Genomic DNA, 22,817 nt, shown 5'->3' on the forward strand with positions numbered 1-22,817 from the left:
ACGAAAGATGCCAAATCAGATATTTATATTAAAATTGATACTTCAATGACTACTACTTTGAGCAGAACAAGGTATTTGTGCTCTCACAACAGCAAGAATCGTCCTCCAAACAAATGCTAAAAAAGAGCCAATGCAACTCGTTGGGAAGAGCTAGGGAGCCTTCATGTGCCAAGCTCGCTCAAAACAGCTATTCGGTTGGTTCAGCTCCTTGTCGCAGGAGTGCCGGCTGGCATCTGGATAATCTTTTCAAATCCTTGAAGGTTTCATTTCCTCCACCCCAAACTTGTCAAAAAAAGAAAAAAACAGGCAGCCGCAAAAAAAAAAAGAAAAAAGAAAACGGAAATTGGCGAGGAGGTAACGAGAGGCGATTTCCCCCTTTCACAGTGGCGAGAAGGAAAGTGAGGGTCGGGTTCCTTCTGTCTGCTTGCGGGCCGGCCTTTAAGGTAATGTCAAATTTTGTCAAACCAACACAAGATTTTTTTTTGATTCAATGCATCTTGCAACTAATTAGGAGTCAAAAAGAAAAATGTGCATTTAATAGCTTACTCTTCTAGAAACATATCCTGCAAGTTTGAAAATCCCCCATAAAAAAACTTCTTGTTCTGTGGAAACAAAAAACCATAGCCCCCTTGATGGCTGTCCCCGAAGCCCCGACTGATGCGTTTCATGCTACTCCTCCGTAGTGTTGTGCTGAGGTCAGGACCGGACTGCCTTTGCAAGAAAACTCCACTCGTTTTGCTGCTCGTTGCATAAAATCTTGTCTATATGACGTTGATACCCTGCAGATAAAAAAGTAATGTTTTTAGAACACGCCGAGTATCTCAACAGGAGCTCACGGAGGCAATAAATGCACCCAGTGTGCAAAATGAAACATACCGACAGGCACCTGTGTGTACTTCAGGCTAGTCCAACCCACTGCCACTATCAAAACTAAAATCTAATAAATGAACATCATCTTCTGACTCGCTGCTGACACTTTCGTAGACAAAATTGATTGCATATACACCAGGATCGCGAGTCAGGTGATATTTTTGAGGAGTGTCGACGCCGCATGACGAGGACGCCTCGCTTGATGCGATCACTCCGCATCCTGGGACTGCTGAAACTTTAGTTGCGTGAAAAATCGCCTTCTTGCAGAAAAACAAAAACCGAAACTCAAAGTGGAGTTCCTCTGTGGCATCCTACATGGCGGCACATAACGTAATATACCGTGGAAGTGCCCACTTTGTTCAAGCACTCACTATTAACATTTCCCAAACTTGGGAATTCTGCAAATTATACATTAAGTGCCTGATTTGACCGGACAAGCACCCATGTCTAGGTTAAGCCAGTTTTCAATGAAAGTGGGATGGGTATTTACGCTATGCCTAATAGCTAGGGCTGGACGTCGATGGAAATTTTTTACCTGATTAATGGCCACCCTTTAATCGATTAATTAATCTATTAATTAGTTTTGTTCATTCCCAGGCATAATAGTTTAAAAGAAGTCAAAATTAGTACATATTTTGCCTTTGCTCAATATGTGATAACGCAATGTACAATTTCGGATTTTAAATCAATCTTGAAGTGTAGTTGAGAACTGTCAAAGACACCCACACTAACAAATGATTACTTCAGCAGGGGCTAAGAGGTTCGTTGATATTCTCCAAGGCAATAGCGAACTCCTTTGATTCTTCACAGTAGTCTCTGCTAGAGGCCTGCACGGTCCGATATTTAGGAGCCCGGCCCAGCCTGGCCCACTGCCTCTTGGGCCTGAGCCCGCCCGTGGCCCATTATTAATTTCTGACAGCCGGCCCGGCCTGGCGCTAATTTTCACAGGCCCGCTGAGACCCCCTTTTTTTTTCACCCAGTATGAACAGCTCCAACTGTGCGGCATTGCAGCTCGCTTGCCACTGCTACTCATGTTGACTACTGGTGATGTGCGCGACCAAAAAGATCACTGTCATGGGCCTTCCACGATTGGTCAAATGCTCACTATGACGTTTTTAGTAGGATGAGTTCTGCTCTCATCGACAGATATTAGAGCAAAGTTGGACTCTCAACTTTGATAGTGTCGATTTAGGAACGTGATGACCAGGCTTCCACTGCACATTTTACGCACCATCGAACTTGTCGCTCGCTACTAATCTTGGTCGTGACGTCAGTGATAGGAACCATAAGAAGGTGCCACCGAACGTCTCGTCGCCAATAGTACCCAATAGTCAATGCAGTAGCCATCCTTTTTTCTTTTCACTTATGCCGCTATTATTAGTCGGATCAACCTACGGGCCTAGGCAGCTAATTGAAAAGAAATCCCCACCATCGTCTTTTTTTTTGCGATCGGAAAAAAAAAAAAACAGAAAGCAGCAGTAAACAAAACCATGTGTCAGAGTTGAAAAGTAAAAGAAACGTCGCGACGGGTATGGACAAAAGATGGGCAAAGTTCTAAATTGCTGACCCCCACCGTGTACAACCGAAGGAAAAATAAATAAGAAAATACCGCCATCTCTTGCGATGGTCTGCAAGAAATTGTTTAGGAAAAACATCCCTCAGGGGAACCTCTTCACCCACATTGTGCATGCATGCACTCATACATACAGACGGTTTACGCTTGCGAGGGTGCGCATTGTGTAGGCACGTATGTGTGCAGGTTGATGGGGGAAGCGACTCTACAACAGCAGTGCCGACGGTGGCGAAAATGAATGCTGCACTGCTAGTGCTCTGAAAGAGCATTCGCTGCTCCCACACTGAACCATACAAAAATGTATATAAGCACACACACACACTGACGTTTTCAGCATTTGGGTCTCTCCTACTATGGTCCCTCCCCCAACCCCCGGAACAAATAGTAAAAAAAAATGACTGCTAAAAAAAAAAGAAGAATAACGGCCTGTTTGGCTTGCCTCAGCCCGCCTTCTAGACTTGAATGCAAGGCCCGTGCCTGGCCTTGGCCCTTCATGAATCTAGCCGTGAAGCCCGAGCCCAGCCCGTGACCCGCGGGCTGGCCCATGCCCGTGCAGACCTCTAGTCTCTGCTGCGCTAAACAAACACTCGCACAACGTTGAAGTAGCTGGGACACATACAATCTTCTCCGCTTGTTTGGAGTTACAATCTTGCCTTTACAGTTTACTTTAGGTCCAAATTTTAACTAAAGTTTGCCTTCATACGGTTGTACTTGTCCGTGTCTGCGTGGTGAAAGTGTCGAATTTTGACTTTTTTTTTGGTCAAAATTTAACCGATCAACTGGTTAAAAAATGATTGTAATTAAAGCTTTAATTGATTAATCGATGGGTTAATCAATCAAGTGCCCAGCCCTACTGAACCGGCGTTAAATGCATTGAAATAGGGGTTTGAAATTCATCAATCAAATTGATCGATTTGTATAGGCGTAGTAAGGAAAGAGCTAAGTTTGGTTCTCGCCATACTTTCAAACTGAAGGTCTCTGCTGGCAACACTAAAAAAGTGACGCCAGTGGCAGGCACAGGTTCACTGTTTGGGCAGTAAAACCTGTTCCCATGTGATCACAAGTTTTATGGTGTGATAGGACCTGACTTTACCACTCGCTCAGTGGTGCAGATAAGATATCCAAGATGAGTCGAATCTCGTTAATTCAAACTCTAAGGGAACCGAAAATTTGTTTGAATAAAGCAAAGTTTGAATTACCGGGAGTTTCCTTCCATAGGAGACGCATATAATGGGACCTGCATGTTAGTTTGAATTATCCACAAGTTTGAATTAAGAGAGTTTGAATTAACGAGATTCGACTGTACTGTGTTTTCTAGACTGCCTGCTCGTGCCTACCATTGACTTCATGCCACTGAAAAACATGAAAAAATTTGAATGTTTTTTTTGTTTGTTTTTTTGCATTGCTTTTATTGGTTTTTTTTTTCTCAATTTCTATTCTGAATTTAGAGAAACTAAATAATATTCTGAATTTAGATATATGAACTAATATTATACTGGGAAGAAAAAATGCCTGGGTATTCAGAAAATGTACTTACGGTAGTTTGGGTAGCTAAACAAATCGGCGAATTACCCCTTCAAACAAAAGTGCCTTCTGAAACACTTGTGAACCCATAACGTCTAGCTCCTAAAGGCTCTTCAAACGTGTTAGCATGTGTTGGTTTCCTTTTACCTTCATGTAAGGTATCCCTTCTCTCTCTAGGAGGTGTTTTCCGGGTTTTTGTGCCTGTGGACAAAACAGTGTGGCTGCTGATGGTGGAGGTGTGTGCTGCATTGTCCCTTTTAGCCATTGCTCTTCTCAGTCACCTTCTGGGTTTCCACCTGTTCCTTGGTAAGTTGTCTATGCCTTCCACCAAGAAAGTTTGCCTGACAAGTTGCTTTTTGGAATATAAAATTTCCATTTGGTTGTACTGTGAGAACCCGATGATGCACCAGCCCTTTGAAGAAACTGCATAAATCGGTCTCCTAACATATTTATTGCACTATGATTTACTACAGAGGATTTTGTAGGTGATGCATTGATTACGTGAAAGTATGAAAATATGAGCTCCCCCAAGTCAAAAGACAAAAAAGAAACAACCTTTTGTCTTTCCTCTGGAGGAGAGTTCAGCTAAGCCTTTTTTCCATGAAATCATATCATATTGTTGGCCATTGGGGCATTTATTACGACATAAAAAAATGGAAGGAAAATAAAATAAAAATGAATTGCATTTCATCCCCTTGATTTCTTCACATGGAAAAGTTTCAGTGACCTACCATGTCATTTCATGGTTTTATGCAAACCCATAGGGAAATTTTTTTTTTTATCTTTTTTTTTTACTTGGTTGAACTGTTGCTTCCATATTTTTACTGAGAAAATGCACCATGCATTTAATTATACCTGAGTGCTAGTTACATCAAATTCGTTAAGAAACCAATTTATGCAGTTTCGTCAAAGGGCCAATGCGCCATTGGGTTCACATTGTAGTCATGGCGGTTGTAGCACGATTCCCCCGATGTCGTTACGCCCGTTCCAAATACCCCGTGCCATTTCCCCCCGAGTGTCAAAATTCCCGTTTTCAAAATCCCCGTCTCGCTTGCCCCAAGTGTCAATATCCCCGTGCCCAACTCCCCCACTACGCACCTGCGGATGGTTCGGTTACGTGTTTTGCGGTGCACAAACATTTCGGTGCACGGATCGATATGCGTTTGTAATACACGTCAGCGCACAAAATATTCAATGCGTGGTGATTTGAACTTGCAATTTTCCATGGGTTATTACTGAAACTAGGAGTGTTATTTTATAACCTTCATTTTCATCTTCTGCACATTACTTTTTGGCATTTGTTAACGCACTCGTGCCTAATGTTAATGCCCTCGTGTACCTCCGATATTATTCTGCCTAATGTTAATGCCCTCGTGTACCTCCGATATTATTCGACCTCCACCTCCTGCATCTTGACATTGACTGTGAAACATTAATTATTGAAAGTTCCGACCTTTGAAGGTTCTCGAGGTTGTTTTGCATAGACGAACCCTTCGCTTGTGTTTTTTTAGCATTCAATTGTTCTGCCATATTTTTTAAACCTTGTTTTTGTGTTAAGCAGCTGTGTTGGTAGCTTGGGAGAAAAGCTGGGAGAACTGATAAGGGGGTAGGGGCAAAGGGCGCTGAGAACCTCCTGGGTTTGATTCCCACCCCTTGCCCATTTCGATCTGGATGATTTTCGTACCGGCACGCATTCGTGTTATCACTACTCCGTGATGCACAATAAAAATCCCAGGTTAGCGGTTGTACTGCACTGGCTAAATTTCTCATCTACAGCTAAGGGACCGGTCACCCGTTAAGGCGTACCAACATCAAGACTGTATAAACATACAAAGCAAGACAATTTTTGGGGGGGGGGGGGGGGGGGAGGGAGAGGGGGTATAGAAGTATAAAGATTGCTCGTCAATTGCCCTGGCCGGTTGATGCGCTGACCAGTTGATTGACGGCGCCGACATCGTCTAAATTTTCAGACGATGTAGGCGATGTCAGGAACTAAACGTCGCAAGAAAACTTTGCAAAATATTACTATGTCGGCTAGTGTGATAAGGCAGATCCGGGGTCTTCTACTCATGAAATCACTTGACTGTCATGTCTGCCACATGCCTTCATGCCGTGGCTACAGTGTACCGTGGCACTTGCTCCTCTCGTGCCAACCTTCGCCTCTAACCAGTGCACGTGCGTTGAGCTTCACTGCTTTGCGACGGAGTGCTAGGAGCAGCGGCTGGCCTGGGGAAGCACCTGGCTTAGCGCAATAGGCGTGCAAATTATGCTCAGGATTATTACAGGTCGACCTTTGTCTAGGTTGTAGGCTGATCTCTAATTAAAAAGAAACTGAGCCAAGAAAGAGAAAGAAGGAAAAGAACACAGGTCTATATTTGAATAAATACTGTAGTCAGGGTAGTTCCCGTACAGCTGTTGATCAAAAGAGCAGGAAACTTTGACTTAACTCTGGTTCCAATGCCACTAAAGAGCTGTGTCACCTTTAAAGAACGAGTCTTTCATTATATTTGTGGGTGATTGTTTTTTTTGCCGTTTAATTAAAGTCTTGAGTTTGGTAGGTTCATAGAACTTGGGGGACATGTTTTTATTGATAGACGTGTTAGCAGATATGTTGGTTCCTGCTGGCATTTTGCAGTAATTATATTTAAAGGTTAAATAAACTATGATGCGTAAAATGGGGAAGGAAGAGAGACTTCATCGCAACTGAGATGTTGCACTATGATTCATTTTTCAACCGTTTTTAATACCCATGCAAATGGGACCTTCTGTGACGAGAGCCTTATTTCTAAAAATAAGGCTATGTGTTCCTTTTGCTCCCTGTCTAGTACTCTTACCACAAAAGGTAATAAGCAGTATGCTTCAGAATTAGAGGTACCCTCAGTTATTATCATAATCATAGATCATTATCATAGATAGTTTATCATAGAACTCAGTTAGAGATGCAATCTCCTTTTCATTTTCAAGTGATAGGATAATAGATGTTGGCATCTGCTCCAAAAGTGTCAGTGGTTGCTCCAAACCAATATCTTGCCTGCTACAGAACCTGTTGCATAAGGTTAAATGCCGCTTCCATCACTGTGTCAGATTATTTTCGCAATGTTTTGCAGTGTAACGAGCCTTATTAATTTCGCTTAGGCCACTAAAGTACAGGAAGTTCCCAAGAAAACAGAATCGAGTTTTTCGGCCCGGGTAAATAAACTATGCATCACAGAATGCTCAAACTTTGTGAATGTAATGCTAGCAGTTGGGATAGAATGCAAAAGTTTGAGAACATGACATTGCCTGGATCAAAAAATAAAATAAAAACAAACTTTCTTTATGAGCCGACGTCCACCGAGCCTAATTTCGTCAAAACAAGAAATAACATTGTGGGTTCGTGTAGCATCTATTTTAGTGAAACAAACTTGTCATCAAAAAAGAAAACAATATTCTTCTTGCTGACGTGTTTTTCACTGATATAAATCCCAAGAATTCACAATATCATTTCTTGTTTTGACAATATTAAGCTTAGGTGGGTGTCGGCTCGTATAGAGAAGTTGAGTTTTTTTCAAATATCTTTTAATTCAGGCAGCGTCATCTCAAACTTTTGTGTCCTATCCCAACCGCTAGCTTCACATTCTCACGGAGTTTCAGCTTTCTACGATGGGTATTTTATTTATCCGAGCCGAAAAACGCGCTCCTTTTCTCGGGAACAGTAAGACAATTCTAGGAAGGCAGTTCTAGGAAGAAGTAAAATCAACAATTCCAATGCGAAAAAGAGCACGAGGGCTCACACCAACGCTGACATCACATTCCAATGGTTTCTTGATGTGGGACGCGGCTCTTCTTGCCCACACCCCCTGCGCATGCGCATCACCGGTGGCGTGCTGCTAGGGGCACTCCGGTTAACATGAGTTGGTGTCAAACTTTGAGCAATAAAAAAATGGGTATTAATTATTCTAAGAAAATTTCGGGGTACAATTTTTCTTCTTTTTTTTCTTGTTAGCACTTTTGAAATTCAGAATTTTGTTTTCTGCTTTTTTCTTCTTTGCCCAAGGAAGATGATTCACAAACAATCAAAAACTGCAATATCATGCCTGAAATTCTTATGGCTGATTGTGACCTCTGTCACGATTGCCTAATACATGCCCTAGCATGTGGTTTTTATCGTTATGAGATCCAGAGTAAGGGATAACAAGTAATTACTGTTGAATTTTGTTCCTTTGACAGAAGTGGTATTCTGTCAGTTATGCTGCATGTTGGCTTGGCAATTCATTCATAATATGAACAAAAAAGAATTTTGCATTTAATTCAAACTTCCATTTGCATAATTTGTACAGACTGTGTCAGTTTAGTCACACTTACAGTTTTATATTTGAGTGCTCGTGCACTCGCATATATAATTAGTTCTGGAAAATAATGATAATGATAATTCATTGTTTGTTGGAAGGTAACAAAACTAGGTAATGCATTTGCTTTTTTCAAACAAACAAGTAACGCTAGTTCATGACTTATTTTCGGTAATAGGTGCAACGCTGCAAATATATCCTACACGTCGTTTAAAAAGCAAACAAAAAAACACTGGACCAGCAGAAATAAATTGCCTTATAACTTCCACAGCATAACTCCACTTTCTTCTGTTTCACATTTTGACCGCTAGGTTGTGCCAGTTTGCACTGTGCACTTCAATAGGTGTTAGCTCCCCACTTCTCTTTTTAAAGTCTTCTCCGCTCGGTGGCGTCTATTCCGGAGGTCCGAATAGTATCAGTGAAATAATCAGTGTAAAGAGTTGTTGCTGGGTTTTCCTGTCCTTTGTAGTTTACATTCTGCCCCATTGTATGTGCCTTTTCACTATAGTTTGTATCTCAATTTTTTAATGACTTGTCGGAATATATTAAAAAGCTAAGCACCTTAATGTTTTTATTGATTTCTCTTTTTTACTACAGCAGATGGCAACAAAAAAAACAACAACATTGCTTTATCATTCTTCCTTCTTTCTTAGCTTTCAAGGGGTTGTCGACCTACGATTATATCATGCTCAAGCGAAGTGCTTTATTTCATGGAGCAGCAACTGATGGCACAAAAAACATTTTCCTGAAGTGGTGCAAGTCTAAGGCAAGTCATTACCTCGAGACGCAAAGCAGTACATCTTTTTCAATGCGGTATAATAATATGGTTCACATAATGTAGCCACAGCAATGGTCTTTGCTCAGTCTTGCTTGATTTCCACCTGTTAGGCCAATCAAGTTTCTCCGGCGCAGAACCAGAATAAGGCTGCGTTAACCAGAAGAAATGAAATGCTTGAACTGAATGGTAGCAGTGCAAACAAGTGAGTTCCCACCTTTTTGTTTTCTTTATATGCAAGCACAGTCCATCAAGTTAAAAGACTGACGAATTGGGAATGATATTAATTGGCATCTGTTTTCCTGAATGCAGGGCAGACCCTGAAAATGGAGCTCGGAAAGATGAACGCACTAACAATGTCTTGTGCCCAGGAGATGTCTACGTCAGCAGTCCATCTCACCAGCGATACATTCTGAAGGAGATACAGAAGTCAAGGGTTAAAGTAAGTTTGACAAAATGCCACAGTACCTGCAATATTTTGCTGGTATGGAAGCTGAAGGACGGCAATTGGCAGCTTTTAAAAGCATGGTGACTGAGCATTCTGAGCATAGACGGCGATTTTTCAGGTACCTCAGGCAACAACTAGTTCAGAAACTTGAAAAGGGGGAATGTTGTTGGCTAAATGAATTTCAGCACATCTGGTATTGCAGTTCAATGGCAAGAATTCAGGAATACTTCTCCTACTTCATAGAACATCTCTTGGGATACTTGTATGGACTGCTCATGTGGATAGCTTGGGCTTTTTTTCTTTTACTACCATAGATTGGGCTGTAACAAGTTTCACATCCACAGATGCAATCCTTTATAATTGTGGGTTACTTGCCCTAGTAACATGTTCTAGCCAAACAGTTAGTAATGATGTTTTAAGCAACCTACAATATAAATAATTAATTTCATACTAGTATAGTTCTGTTACTAATAGAGAGTGAATGAAGAAGAGGCTAGGCCCAGGGAAATATTTGCTTATGTTGAGTTCTCCTAAGTTGAAGTCAGCTTGAGGGGGGACATAAGCCTAAATATAAAATATTTTTAAAAAACTCATTTTTCAATTTTGAGGTTTTCAGGTTTAGGAACTAATTATAGACCTTTACACCAAATTTGATAACCATACGCCAAATAGTTACGTTGATATAAAATATTTTCAACATGTGAGGCAGTAGCAAAGTAAGAGTTCAGTGTTTGAATGCATTTTTCTCAGTTCCACTTTTTGGTGCAAATTTCATACGAAGGAATTTATTGTTTGAAGGTGAAAGTATTTTGATACCACAATCAAGATGTTGCTGAACTGAAATTTACTGGGGAATAGGGCTATCTACTTTATTTTGTTTCAAGTTGAATTCCTCAGTGATAAAAAACTAAATTTTCAAAAATTGACATAGGACAGATATGCATCTCATATTTTGATGTAATAACTCTTCCTGAAATATTTACGTTTAAGTTATTAAAACTAGATAGCCCAAGGTCCCATATCCCCCCCTTTATATTCAAGCAGTCAAAATGATGCTTAATATAGCTTCATTTGCATATCATAGATTTCTTAATGAAGAGTGACACATCATCTTATGCAGGCATGTAAATTTGTCGTAAAAAACTGAAAGTTTGCACAGTACACCTACATCTGAAGCTAAATCTCCCCTGCAAATTTCATTCCCATCACTTGAGTAGTTCAAAAGTTCAACCTCTAGCCAGTGTCCCCCCTTAAAAAGTGATACAGTCGACTCTCGATAAATCAAAGCTCACGTGGACAGCAAAACACTTTGAATTAAGCATACTTCGAATTAAAAAGAAACACTCAAGCAGTTTGTTTCTTATTCAGTACTTTCCAGGAGAAGTTGATTTTTGCTTACCTTCGCTAATGAAGACACACGGCATTTCGCTAATGACGTGCAGTATCAACTATGTTTTGTAAATTGCAAACCTTACTCGGGCACCTTCAGCTGCAGTTTCTGCTGAAGGTGCTGCGCTGCTGCTGCGCGACTGCGCTTGCTTCTGTAACTTGCGGGGGAACGATGCCATAATATGTGCACCCGCAGCCATACTGGCTCTGCATGACGTGGCTTGACTGCCTAGTGACTTCACGCGCCGCGCTCGTTTTTTCTTTTTTTCGACCACATACACAGCAGATAAAAGTGATAAAGAGTGCATGGGTGCGATTTAAACTTGGTCAGCATAATCGCCAGCATTTTTTCATGCTCCCATAGTTGCCGGACTTCTTTAAGCATGTAAAAGGATCCTTTGAACTACCCAGTTCCAGAGGTTAAGTTGCATTTTTTTCCCCATAGATTTGTACTTTTTTTATTACCAAGACCACACCTTTGCTCTGAACCAACCAAAACGTCGAATAAAGTGACTTTGAATTGCCGGGAGTCGACTTTCTCACAACTTTGATGCCAGAGCTGGTAAAACAGCCAGCTGAACAGCTGTCCCATTACTGCAATAATTCGAAATGACTTAAACTATGTGTATACAAGCCTAACTCACTGAGCAAAGCATTGCTGCTACTTCAGTTTGGAATAAGCTACTTGCTTTTTCTGAGCAGTTCTTTTTTTATTTTCAAGCATGAATTCAAGACTGGGAACAAAATATGGACTGGAAGGATTCGTGCTATCTGGTATTTGTGGAGGAGGTTTTGGAAAGCCAGGCAATGGAAAGGAATGCACAGAGTGTGGCAGTATGAGCCTGCCCAGCATCATTCAGGCTGGGGCAGCACAAAAGCCATGCGGGGAACCCCAGGTACACATCGCGACACTGTTAGCGCGAACACGACATCGGCGCATTTTCTCATTTTACATCTAAACAGTATTAGCCAGCATGACATTTTATCGCTTACATTATAGAGCTAAATGAGCTCTTTCCGTAGCAATAAGAACTTGGATGACATCCCTTGGTTTCAAAGAGAAAACCTGGAAAAACTGGTGATCGCTTGTTCGCGCTAACGGTGTCGCGCTCTGTACGTTAAAGGCCAACCTGCAAAATATTTTTCAACCAGGGAGAAAATCCTCCTTGCCACCCTTCCCATTTCCTCCTCGCGCTTTTAACTTGACAGAGGGGGGGACCCCTTTTGTTGTTGCATCTTAGGGGCTGGATGAGCCGGGATAAGCTCTGGGTTTGTCCGGCCCCAAGATGCAGCAACAAAACAAGTCCCTCCGCCGTCAAGTTAGGAGTGGGAGAGGGGGAAATGGGAAGGGTGGTTTCTCCCTGGTTGAAAAATATTTTGCAGGTCGGTCTTTAACTAAAGGGGCTGGCTGAACCTAGCAGTGCATTATTTCAGTGGTACAGATGTGCACGGGTGGTCGCAGTGCCTGAAATTTCTTTGTGCCTCTTAAGAAGTACAGAGCGCGACACTGTTAGCGCGAACAAGTGATCGCCGGTTTTTCCAGTTTTTCTCTTTGAAACCAAGTGATGTCATCCAAGTTATTATTGCTACGGAAAAAGCTCATTTAGTTCTATAATGTAAGCGATCAAATTTCGTGCTGGCTAATACTATTTAGAAGTAAACTGCGAAGATGCGCCGATGTCGTGCTCGCGCTAACAGTGTCTCGATGTGTACCTGCAAGACTTGAAGGTAGCATCCTTGTCCTTGCTCGTTGTTCCGCTCGGTTAGCTGAGGAATTTTGCTAATTTGGGGAGCTTGACAAGGTAGTTCTGGGCGGCAAACTGAGAGAGATACATGCTGTGCAGGTGGACCACAGGGCCAAAGTGAGCAAGGCCACCGAAGTATGCGAGCACGGCAGCCGTGCCCCAGTGGTGGGCATTGCCCAGCCAGGTAGCGACTGTGCTCGGGGTCATCACATGGACGGGGTCAGGCTGTGAGAGCGTGCATGTTTGCACTGCACCTACTGCACTCCAGGCCTGTCCAGGTCAGCCTCTGCTGCACAAACACCTCACACGCTTCTATGTCAAGCCGGCTGGGATCCGCGGGGATGCCGGCCGACTACGCTTTGCTTCAGCCTTGCACTTGCGAGCCTCTTAATGGTGGACCTTTTGAAATGCCCTGGCAAGTTCACCTCTACTGGTGTAGGACTGCTGTGTCTGGTGCTAGAAGCTAGATCAGTCCCTGCTCTGGTGTAATTGCACTAGGAGCTTCACTTATAAAATTATGGTTGAAGTTATTTTTCTATTTAATACGGTAATTTTTTAGTTTGTACGCATAATCAACAACTAAAGCCCCACCAGCAGTAAAGCAATATAAATTGAACAAGGTATTTTTTATTAGCTTTAAAGTCATGTAGTGTTGGAATAGTGTTTAATTATTCCAAGTATATTGTCTAAACAGCTCCATTAAATGTTGCACTTCCCCTGCTGAAGTGGTTGCTGGAGGTGAGACCTATGTGGTCACTATTTCGTGTAACTTCCCCTGCATTGCCTACACTGCGTCATGTAAGCAGTCACACAGGCATCCTTTTGTGGTGCCTGCTTCTGCTCCGGGCACACCAAACAAGTTTACCTAAACCAGTGTTGGGAAGTACTTTAAGTACATATTACTTAAAGTGATAGCTACTCCATGTAGGTTTAGAAAACATGTACTTTACTTGAAGTATGTTCTCTTGAGCATGTACTTTTACTTTACTTAGTCTTTTTTTTTCTGGTACTTTCTAAGGAAAGCACAACTCCCAACTTCAAACTGCATTCCCTAAATCGGGTCTTGGTGAAAGTAAGCTCTTTCAAGGATGATGCGCTCGTGTCCTTGGTTTTCCCAGTAAGCTTGAGTCGAACTTCTAACAAAAAAATGGTATATCATCATGTGAAAACACGCTATCGTCTTTCGAGACGATACAATTAAGTGCCTTATAAGTTGATTGTGTTCAATAGCTTGTCAGCGAGAGTAAAACAACTACTATTCGGCCACATTATCCGAAGTCTGCCGCCATTTCCGGAAAAAAAAAACTGATGCACCCCCAATTACCCCCAGGGCAATGCATACCAAGGTCATCATGAAAGATTGTGTTAAAAAGTACTTGTACTTTATTATGAAAGTATTTTGTATTTATAGTACTTTACTTCAAGTACATTGCACCCAGTGTACTTACTACTTTACTTGTACATAACCTCTAATTTACTTTGTACTTTACTTCAAGTACTTTTTATATGTACTTTACCCAACACTGCCCCAAGCTACTTGTTTTCACTTCATTGGGGTCAAATTTATTGAAGAAGATAAAATTTTAAGACTGTATATGAAATACCTTGAGCTTTAAAAAGAAATTTATCTTAAATACCTCAAGCTCCCATGAGTGAGGGAGGGCACTCTTGTTTTGAATAGCATTCTGTGTCTAGAACCGGAGCATTTTGACCATTTATTTTAAAATAATTGGCTGTTTTATATCAACCAGATTCATGTACTGCTCTTCTTAAGTAGATGCTAAAATCTTCTTTAGAGCATGGTTAAAATAAGGGTGGTTAGATTAATGCTGGGTGTCCGCTGTAGTGATATTCATTTAAAAGGAAATTTTGGTTCATGCTTTAATTCTAGATTTTTTCAAAACTGCCAACGTGTGACAAGCTGAAAAGTTGTACTTGTAGAAAGTTCCACTCATGGCGTTTTCTGTAGGCTGTAGAATCCCGCACATATTGCATTTGTTTTCTTATTGGCCTTGTTACCTGTGTATAAGCATCCCTTGTTTTCATATTAGTACAGTAGAACTCCATTGATACATTATTTGAAAGTCCGCGGTAAAAAGACATGATCGGGGAAACCTACCATAAAATCCCGAGAGATAGCCTAACATCAAAAGCAAGTCGGCTGAAAATATGGAGTGGGCTAACTTTCGGTGTATAGTCATGAAAAGGTTTAAAAAATTGCTATTTTTAGGTTGTGTCCCTTCCAAGCCGGATATGGTGGCGAGGGGCAACAAAGCAAAGATGTCTACTTCCCAGTCAGCAACGTTCGCTTTTATCCTGCCATAGCGAACTAGCCGCATTTATGCCGAGGCCATCATTGATCCCAACACTACTATTACTTAAAGTGGGCTATCTTTCAGTGTCAAAAAAATTGTAGCAAATCAAGACAAAAATAGGGGCTGGGCTATCTTTCGAGGGTGGGGCATCTCAGTATTTTACGATATACCGATAATGCTTTTGGGGACCTATAGATGAGACAGGAAGCAACTCTCATGCAGCAGTTTATTTCACATGGATTTTCATGACTGCAGAGTACTGCCATATTTATTCAGATATATGTTGTTGTTTTTTTAATTATGGGTTTATTGATAATCACAACTGAAGAATGTCAACCTATAAGAGTGAGCAAAATTTTTGAGATGATGGAGCTAACCCAGATGCTTCCAGCCGCTGCACCTAGCACGTCAGTGCGAAGTAGTGGAGCTCTATGCGCACACTGGTATGAGACAGTGAAACTTGACACATGCTTGCTGTGCGCAGTCATACGGTGCATGCAGGGCTGGCCCTAGGGGTGGGCAGCCTAGGCTGTCGAGGGGGTGCCGCCTCACACCTCTAAAGTTTTTTTTAGCTTTTTGATTTATTTGAACACGGCTCCCGACAGGACGCTATAGACTCGATCACTGTTTGTTTTCGGAATGTGATTCTCGTCTGGCAAAACGCTTGTTTTGGGCCATTACTCACATGTTTACTAACAAAGTGATGTCGTACCTGGTAGATAGGGACGCATAAAAAGGGGGGTGGGCGCACGGCCGGAGTTTGCCCAGGACGTTTGGTGGTGTAGGGCCGACCCTGGGTGCACGATTACAAACTTCAAACTACACATAAAATAAGACTAGCAGAACCAGGAGAACTGATTAACCGATTTACGATAAGGAAAGAGGGACATTTAAGACAAACAGACAAGACGGGCTTTCGACTTTCAACAATACGTTTACTGACTCGACTTTGCCTCCTGAAGCTCAACGGGGGGCATCAGGGAGGTAGAGAGGGAGGATGGTGGGTGAGAGAAGCGCGAGCCAGCTTGCAGCTAAGCGTGCATACCGGAAGGGGGGTCTGCTCGTGCATAGCGTGCATACCGGAAAAGGGGTCTGCGAGCTGGCTCACGCTTTTTCTCACTTACCATCCTCCCTCTCTACCTCCCCGACGCCCCCCGTCGAGCTTCAGGAGGCGAAGTCGAGCCAGTAAACGTTTTGTTGAAAGTCGAAAGCCTGTCTTGTCTGTTTGTTTTAAATGTCCCTCTTTCCTTATTGTTAATTAATAACCAACACGCTCAACCATCTACATGATTCACCAAGCGCAGCACAAGTGCACAGCTGGAGAAGGAGATGGAAAGATGAACGAGCTATTGGGAAAAAGTGAATTCCTTTCAAGTCTAGTCCAATGTCACGCTTGCTCGGGCAAGAAGCACAGTGCAGAGGCAAAGAATTAAAAAAAGAAGAAAGTGACGGCGGCTGGGCAGCCCAGTATGTTGCATTGGCCGCATCGGGTGTCAGTTTTTGGGCACAAGAACAAGGAAGGCTAACACAACGAATGGCAAATTGATACATATATTCATATGGGAGTTAACGGGATCTGCATTCATGCATATAACAGCAGGGAAAATGTATCGACCGAGAACTTATTAATGAGGTTCTACTGTAGCAGCATCTGTCGGCATAGCATTGTTATCGACTTGCCTTATGATTGGGCAGTGCTTGACTGACTTTGCACAAGTACGTTTAAAGCTGGCATATTCCTCTTTCCTTTTTAGAGCGCAGCTCTTAGGCGCCCGTTTCCGGCTTGAGCGGCGTCAGCGTAACCGCGCGGTGCATTATGGGAAATGTCCCATAATGCATTGCGCGAGCCCCCCCCCCCCCCCCCCCAGGTCACGTGACTCCCCTCCCCAGGTCACGTGACCCCCGAAGTCACGTGACTCCCCTGAGGTCACGTGAACCCTCCCCGAGGTCACGTGACCCCCCCGCTGAGGTCACGTGCCCCCCCCCCCCGATGACGTCACCGGCACCCGCATCGTCATCATCACTGATGACATCAGTGACGTCACTGATGTCGTCACCGGCATCCGCATCGTCATCATCACTGATGACGTCATCAGTGACGTCACTGATGACGTCACCGGCATCCGCATCGTCATCGTCATCATCACTGATGACGTTAGCAGTGACGTCACTGATGTCATCATCCACATCGTCATCGTCATCATCACTGATGACGTCATCAGTGACGTCGCTGATGACTTCACCGACATCCGCATCGTCATCATCACTGGTGACGTCATCAGTGACGTCACTAATGACGTCATCGGTATCCGCATCGTCATCGTCACTAATGACGTCGTCAGTGACGTCACTGATGACCTCATCGGCATTATCATCGTCACGTGATCCCCCAAGGTCACATGACCCCCCCCCCCCCCCCCGTACCCTTCCCTCCTCCTCCTCAAGAGCTGCGCTCTAATTCGGTGTCACAGGAAGTTGTAAACGGCTTTCACTTTTTTTTTTTCTAGGTATACAGTAGACTTACGTTTGGACGAACACCTGAATTCTCATGTATTCCAAACTAATTAGGCCTGTTTGGTTGGTTTCTCATTGAAGCAAAGCAAAAAAATTTATTTGCTTATTGACGTAAACGAGTTTTTGTGCGATTTTGGTTAGCTGGAAAATCCGCAGCATTCTAGCGTTTTTCCAACCCCATGCCCCGTACCCGCTGAGCCTGAAGTGAAGTGGCAGACCCGCAAGAGCTGTGCCAGTGGTTAAGCTGGCGAGCCACAGCCCAAACCAGTGACACCCAGACGCACTGAAGGAATGACTCGATCGTAAAGAGGGGAGCGTGTCGAATTTCCCTTCATACGTCTTGTTACTGGCCAATGGGAAAATATGGATGGACTCGGGTTGTGTTTCAGAATTCACTCGATCTCACTCTAGAGTAAATGTATCATATACCTTGACATTCGAAAAAGCTGCCCGCATTCAGTTTTGCTCTGTCTGCGATCACATGATATGACCCGCCGGAGTAACTCTGATATACCTGAGTAAGATTTGGAATAAAACTTCGCCTGCTTGGCTTGCTTGGCTGCTTGGCACTGGGGTGTTGGCGTTTCGGAGCCTCAGTCATATTGTGGTGTGCTTGGGATACTCTCTGGGCTGATTTCATGATATCTCTGGGCTGATTTTTATATCTTTACAACTTATGACGACCAAATCGCAGAGTATACGTGACTATGTTCAACAGCTGAACTTGTGATATCAAAAAGCCTGTGTCAGCCCCTCCCCTTCCGCTTAGAGGGCAACTCTGGTTGAAAACGAAATCAAAATAAATGACTGGTATCACTTTAGTGGCACAAAATATGATCACAGCCAAAATGTTACATCAAAGTGAAGCCGTTCACTCCACTAAAACCGGTTTTAAAGATGCAACCAGCTGCTCTCTTGGCAGCAAGTGGCAAAGGAACACTGGTGCAGCACCCTTGTGACGTCACGTCGAGGTGGAGCTGCGGTTGATTGGTTGTACTGCGTACCGCAGCACTCTTGCGACGTCACGTCGTGGCCGTACGGCTGATCAGTGTTGCCATCTCTCTAGCAGATACCGTTTCGGTTTTGTCGTAGACGCCCAAAACCAAACTTTGAGTCATGATATTTATAAAACTACTCACAATATAGAAAAAAAAATTGTGACTTGTAATTCAGAGTCACTGCTTTAGCTGAAAACAGTAATAATCCTAAATTCCAAAATATTGACCCCAGTTGCCCTTTAAAAGAGAAGTTGAGACACTGCCAAGAGCACATTGACAAGCATTGTAAAATTTGAGAAGAAATACTGGACATATTTCTCGATGGTGACACTGGAAACGAAAAAGAATGCATACAGTCGTGAACAGTTTCCTGCATGGATCCAACAAGCATGCAGTGCACTTGCCGATAAATTGGGTTGTTTTGCCTGCGGAGGTTCGGTACATTACATTATGATCGAACATTGAGTTCTTGTGCAGGGATCTATCATTTCTGACAAATGGGAACAGTAAACACAAATGCTAGGTCACAATGCTTTTAGTCATCAGCGAGGCAAAATATGCACAATGCCTCAAGAATTCATACTTGACAAATTGCGCACGTATGGCGTAAAACGCATAAGAGGACTTTTTTTTTTTGCATGTCAAACTAAATGTTTTTAAGTCTCCCCATTGTAAGGCTGTTTCTTTCCGTTTTTACCACGTAACAGCAATTCGGATATACCCAGCTTGACATTTTGTGGTCACTTCTCTTCAAGCTGAATGTCTGATAAGCCAAACAAATCAAGTCCCTTCGTGTTTGTCTTAATGGGAGTCTGCTGTAGTTACATCAAAAATTTGGTGCCACAATTGTCTTTTTAATTTCTGACTGCTTGTTCTTATTAATCAGGTACAGCTTCCTGCCCTTCTGATGTGGTCAACATCCAAGAGACCAAGTTGGACGCTTATTCTGTTGACCCGGCCGACATTGCCCAGCCATGCCGGTCAGTCTCCCAAACATCACTGGAGACGGGCGACGGGGCCAATACGGCAGTTGAAGCACCAGGCCAGAGCACAAAGTCTGGCTCTGCCGTTCGTGGAAGCCTTAGCAATTTGCTTTTTTCTGAAGGGGCTGCCTTGTCAGTATCCGTTCTGGCTGAACTGCCAGTTGATTCCCAGTCTGGTCTGTCTCAAAAAGGCCCAGTTGATCTGGAAGCTCTGCCACGCCTTCGAGGAAGCAGTCTGCCACCAATCACAAGGGGGGCAGCTGCTGACGGACAGACCACAGTGAATGTTTTTGCCGTGTCGGCTGACATCCTCCCTGTGAGAGACGACTGTCTTCGGCGTTGGGCTGTCAAGAGGAGCTCTGTTGTACACGACGAGATCCCATAACTGCCGATTGTATCAGTCTTTCTTTTGAGGACTGAAAATAGAGTTGCAGCTGTAGTTTCCTGTATTGCCTTCCTCTTTGTTGGGTGGGCCGTGTAAGCCGGATCAAGTTTTATTGTGGCACGTGCAAGTAATTGTTGTCAGTTTTGCAGGCTCAGTGTATCTTTGGTGTGTTGTTGTATGCCAAACATCCAGAGTTAAACTTGGGGGAACTTGTCATTGGATTTTTGACTCCCATTATTGCTGCTTTCCTAATATTTTCTTGTATAATAAAAGTTCAAAAATTACCTTCATGTTTGTCTAAATTTGTTGCTTCTGGCCATATTGAATATACAGTGTCACTCTATTGCATATAATGCGTATTCAGTTGCATAGAGTGAAGCCCTCTGGCCTCTCTTAATCAATACTATGTGTTGGCTTCTGAAAACATGTGAAAGTATTGTGCATATCTACATCAGAAACCTGTCGGAAATGGGAACACTGGGGCGTCCATGTGCAATTGGCAGAGTCTTTTGCTGTCAATTTTTTTTAGTGTGTACAGGCCATAATGATGGCTTTCTCAAATTTGCACTCCTGCTTGTAGAACAATTTGTTTAGCATTCTGGCTTTCGTCATGTTCATTATGATGGCATGTAAATTTAAAATGGAACAGAAAAGACCAGTGGAATATGTTTTACTGTTAAGTTAAATGGCTGATCAAAGTACCTTAAGGGTTTTAATGGGATCACTTTCCTTTAAAAAATTAATGTTTATCATAGCCATTTGGGACTATTTTTGTTATTTACCTGCTTGTTGCTTATGTTATGCTGTGTACGTCTTCTGCAGTCTTGCTTGGAATTGCTGCAGTGTTGATCACACATTATATTCACTATCTCTGTTATTGGCGCAATCACTGGGATGCTGATCCAGTCATTGTCATTGTTTGTGATCACTTTCCTCATGGTTTTTTGGAAGCTGAACAGTATATGAGTCATGGTCAGTGTTCTTAACATAAACTGTGAAGCCACTGGCTCTAGAAGTGTGTGAATTGCTATCATTTCACATTTATCGTTGAGGGAGACCAGAGATATTTTGAAATACTTGTCTTGCATGAATGAGTATCAAAAGGGTGAAATGGAAAGGTGCCCAACTTGGCAGCAGTCATGTGACTGTGCACAAAATGTTTGGACATAGAGCCCAATGTTCCATTGGACACTAAGCTGGATGTCACTAAAATATGGCAGCATGGAACTTACAATCTCAGGAATGCATGTTGTTGTGCTATTTCATTATTTTGAACAGAACCTATCTCCTGATCTAGTTTAACTCGTGGTAGAATGGGCAGGGAATGAGTGGCAGGTAAATTTGACACTTACTGTACATTGTTTTTATCAGCATATAATCATACCCCATCAACACACCTAAACATTATTCACTCAGGAAATGGAGTTTGGAAAAATTAAAACTGAGAAATCTGTTTTTTTTTATCAACCTCTTTACAGTAGGTAACCCAAATCATTACGTAAAAAAAAAACTGATTTTCAGAATTACCTAATTAGATTATTGCATTCTACCAGTCCACAAGTACATAAAGACAAATAGCATCTGGTGCCCATGAAGGAAAACATTTCCTCGTTGAAGATTTAAAAAAAAATATCCTTGAACTTGTTAGTGTTTTTTTTTTCTGTATGTTTTTTTTTAATGTAATGTTAAGAGGAGAACCATAATTTTACTGTCACGGCTGACCATTTTCCGACATATTTTTCTACTTCATGATGCAATGTGGAAACCTTGCCAGCTGTATCCTTGGCCCACCTAGCAGTTTGTCTTGGAATCCTTGCAGCCTCTGTCATTCATACTTGCATATGCATTTGTGTTTTACTCATTTAAAACAGCTGAATTTCTGCTTACCTCTACTCGTAATGATAATTTGCAATCTTTGCGGCTGTCGGATAAATGGGACGTGACTTAGTGCTGACCATCTGAGCCAGAGCTGCGCATCTTTCTCCTCACACTTGCATTTTTTTACTCTCTTTTTAGTGTTTGAGAATACCAAGCAATATTTGATAGTCTGTTTTGGGGTCTTTCCTTGTGTTTAGCTTACATTTAGTTTACCGGTGCCAAACGTTTTCAAACTGAGAAACACTCACTAGGCTTGTTATAGGTTATGGCAGTGGTTCTCAAATGGGGGTCCACGAAGGTATCCTAGGGGTCCGCGAAGCCCTGTGTCCCGACAATAAAAGTTGTTTTTTATCAGATTAAGAATATGTTTCAATTTTCGGGAACGTTTTTTCGTGTATATGTCAATAAGAGAAATCTGCTTCATGCTAGCCCTTAGTTATATCAATTTTTTAAATCACTATCATAATTAACCAATAACTTTTCCTGAACATGAACGGTGTCCTCCATCATCTCCGCCGATCCACAAGGGATCCGCGAAACATCAGTGGTTGAGAAACACTAGGTTATTGAATTGTATTTGATTTTCGTAAAAAAGTTATTTCTAAACTTTCCGTGTACTAACATGACCCTGTTGACGCTTCAGCATGTAGCTCTGTGATATTTGGCATGCAATGACTAGTTGTATTGAAGGTGTAAACATTTTGGTGTTTCAATGTAATGTATCTGCACCTTTTGATGTGGTGTTTGTGCATAAATTGTGCACCAGTCTGCTGATGGTTTATTTTTAAGCAAATTAGGCAAAGTTCAGGTCTGTTGCCTTGCATATGGTCATGTAATACAAAATTAATTTTTTAAGACCCAAACAAATTGGGAAGGCAACCTTGGTTTTATCAGTCCTGCAATTGTGCTTGATACAGAAAATTTCACATCTATTACAACCCACGTTTTTATTTTGTGGTGTCGACTGAAAAGGTATACCTCTCGAGAAAAGGTATACCTTTTCTCGAGAGTGGTGCTCTGGAGTTGGTAGGAACCCTGGGAGAATCATCAAAGGACAGATAATGGTGGGGCACTTGACATCTGACTCATGAG

The 22,817-nt window shown here is 42.4% G+C and overlaps 1 protein-coding gene across 4 annotated transcripts in view; it reads left to right on the top strand.

Annotated features, from left to right (window-relative positions):
• LOC8032806 (palmitoyltransferase ZDHHC11) overlaps positions 1 to 19,452 on the top strand; it is a 46,610-nt gene extending 27,158 nt beyond the window's left edge. The window contains exons 7-12 of one of the 4 annotated variants that reach the window (XM_042287322.1): positions 4,145 to 4,273; positions 8,949 to 9,061; positions 9,184 to 9,275; positions 9,383 to 9,512; positions 12,752 to 12,930; positions 19,366 to 19,452. In XM_042287322.1, the coding sequence (XP_042143256.1) occupies positions 4,145 to 4,273; positions 8,949 to 9,061; positions 9,184 to 9,275; positions 9,383 to 9,512; positions 12,752 to 12,883 (596 nt within the window). In that variant the 3' untranslated portion in view covers positions 12,884 to 12,930; positions 19,366 to 19,452. Of the gene's footprint in view, positions 1 to 4,144; positions 4,274 to 8,948; positions 9,062 to 9,183; positions 9,276 to 9,382; positions 9,513 to 12,751; positions 13,225 to 19,365 lie in introns of those variants that run through there. The other 3 variants (XM_040205851.3, XM_040499278.2, XM_040499279.2) reach the window with 3 other exon arrangements.
• The last annotated feature ends 3,365 nt before the right edge of the window (positions 19,453 to 22,817 follow it).

This window comes from Ixodes scapularis, unplaced genomic scaffold, assembly GCF_016920785.2.
Source record: "Ixodes scapularis isolate PalLabHiFi unplaced genomic scaffold, ASM1692078v2 PGA_scaffold9__187_contigs__length_104089568, whole genome shotgun sequence".
NCBI classification, from domain to species: Eukaryota; Metazoa; Arthropoda; class Arachnida; order Ixodida; family Ixodidae; genus Ixodes; species Ixodes scapularis.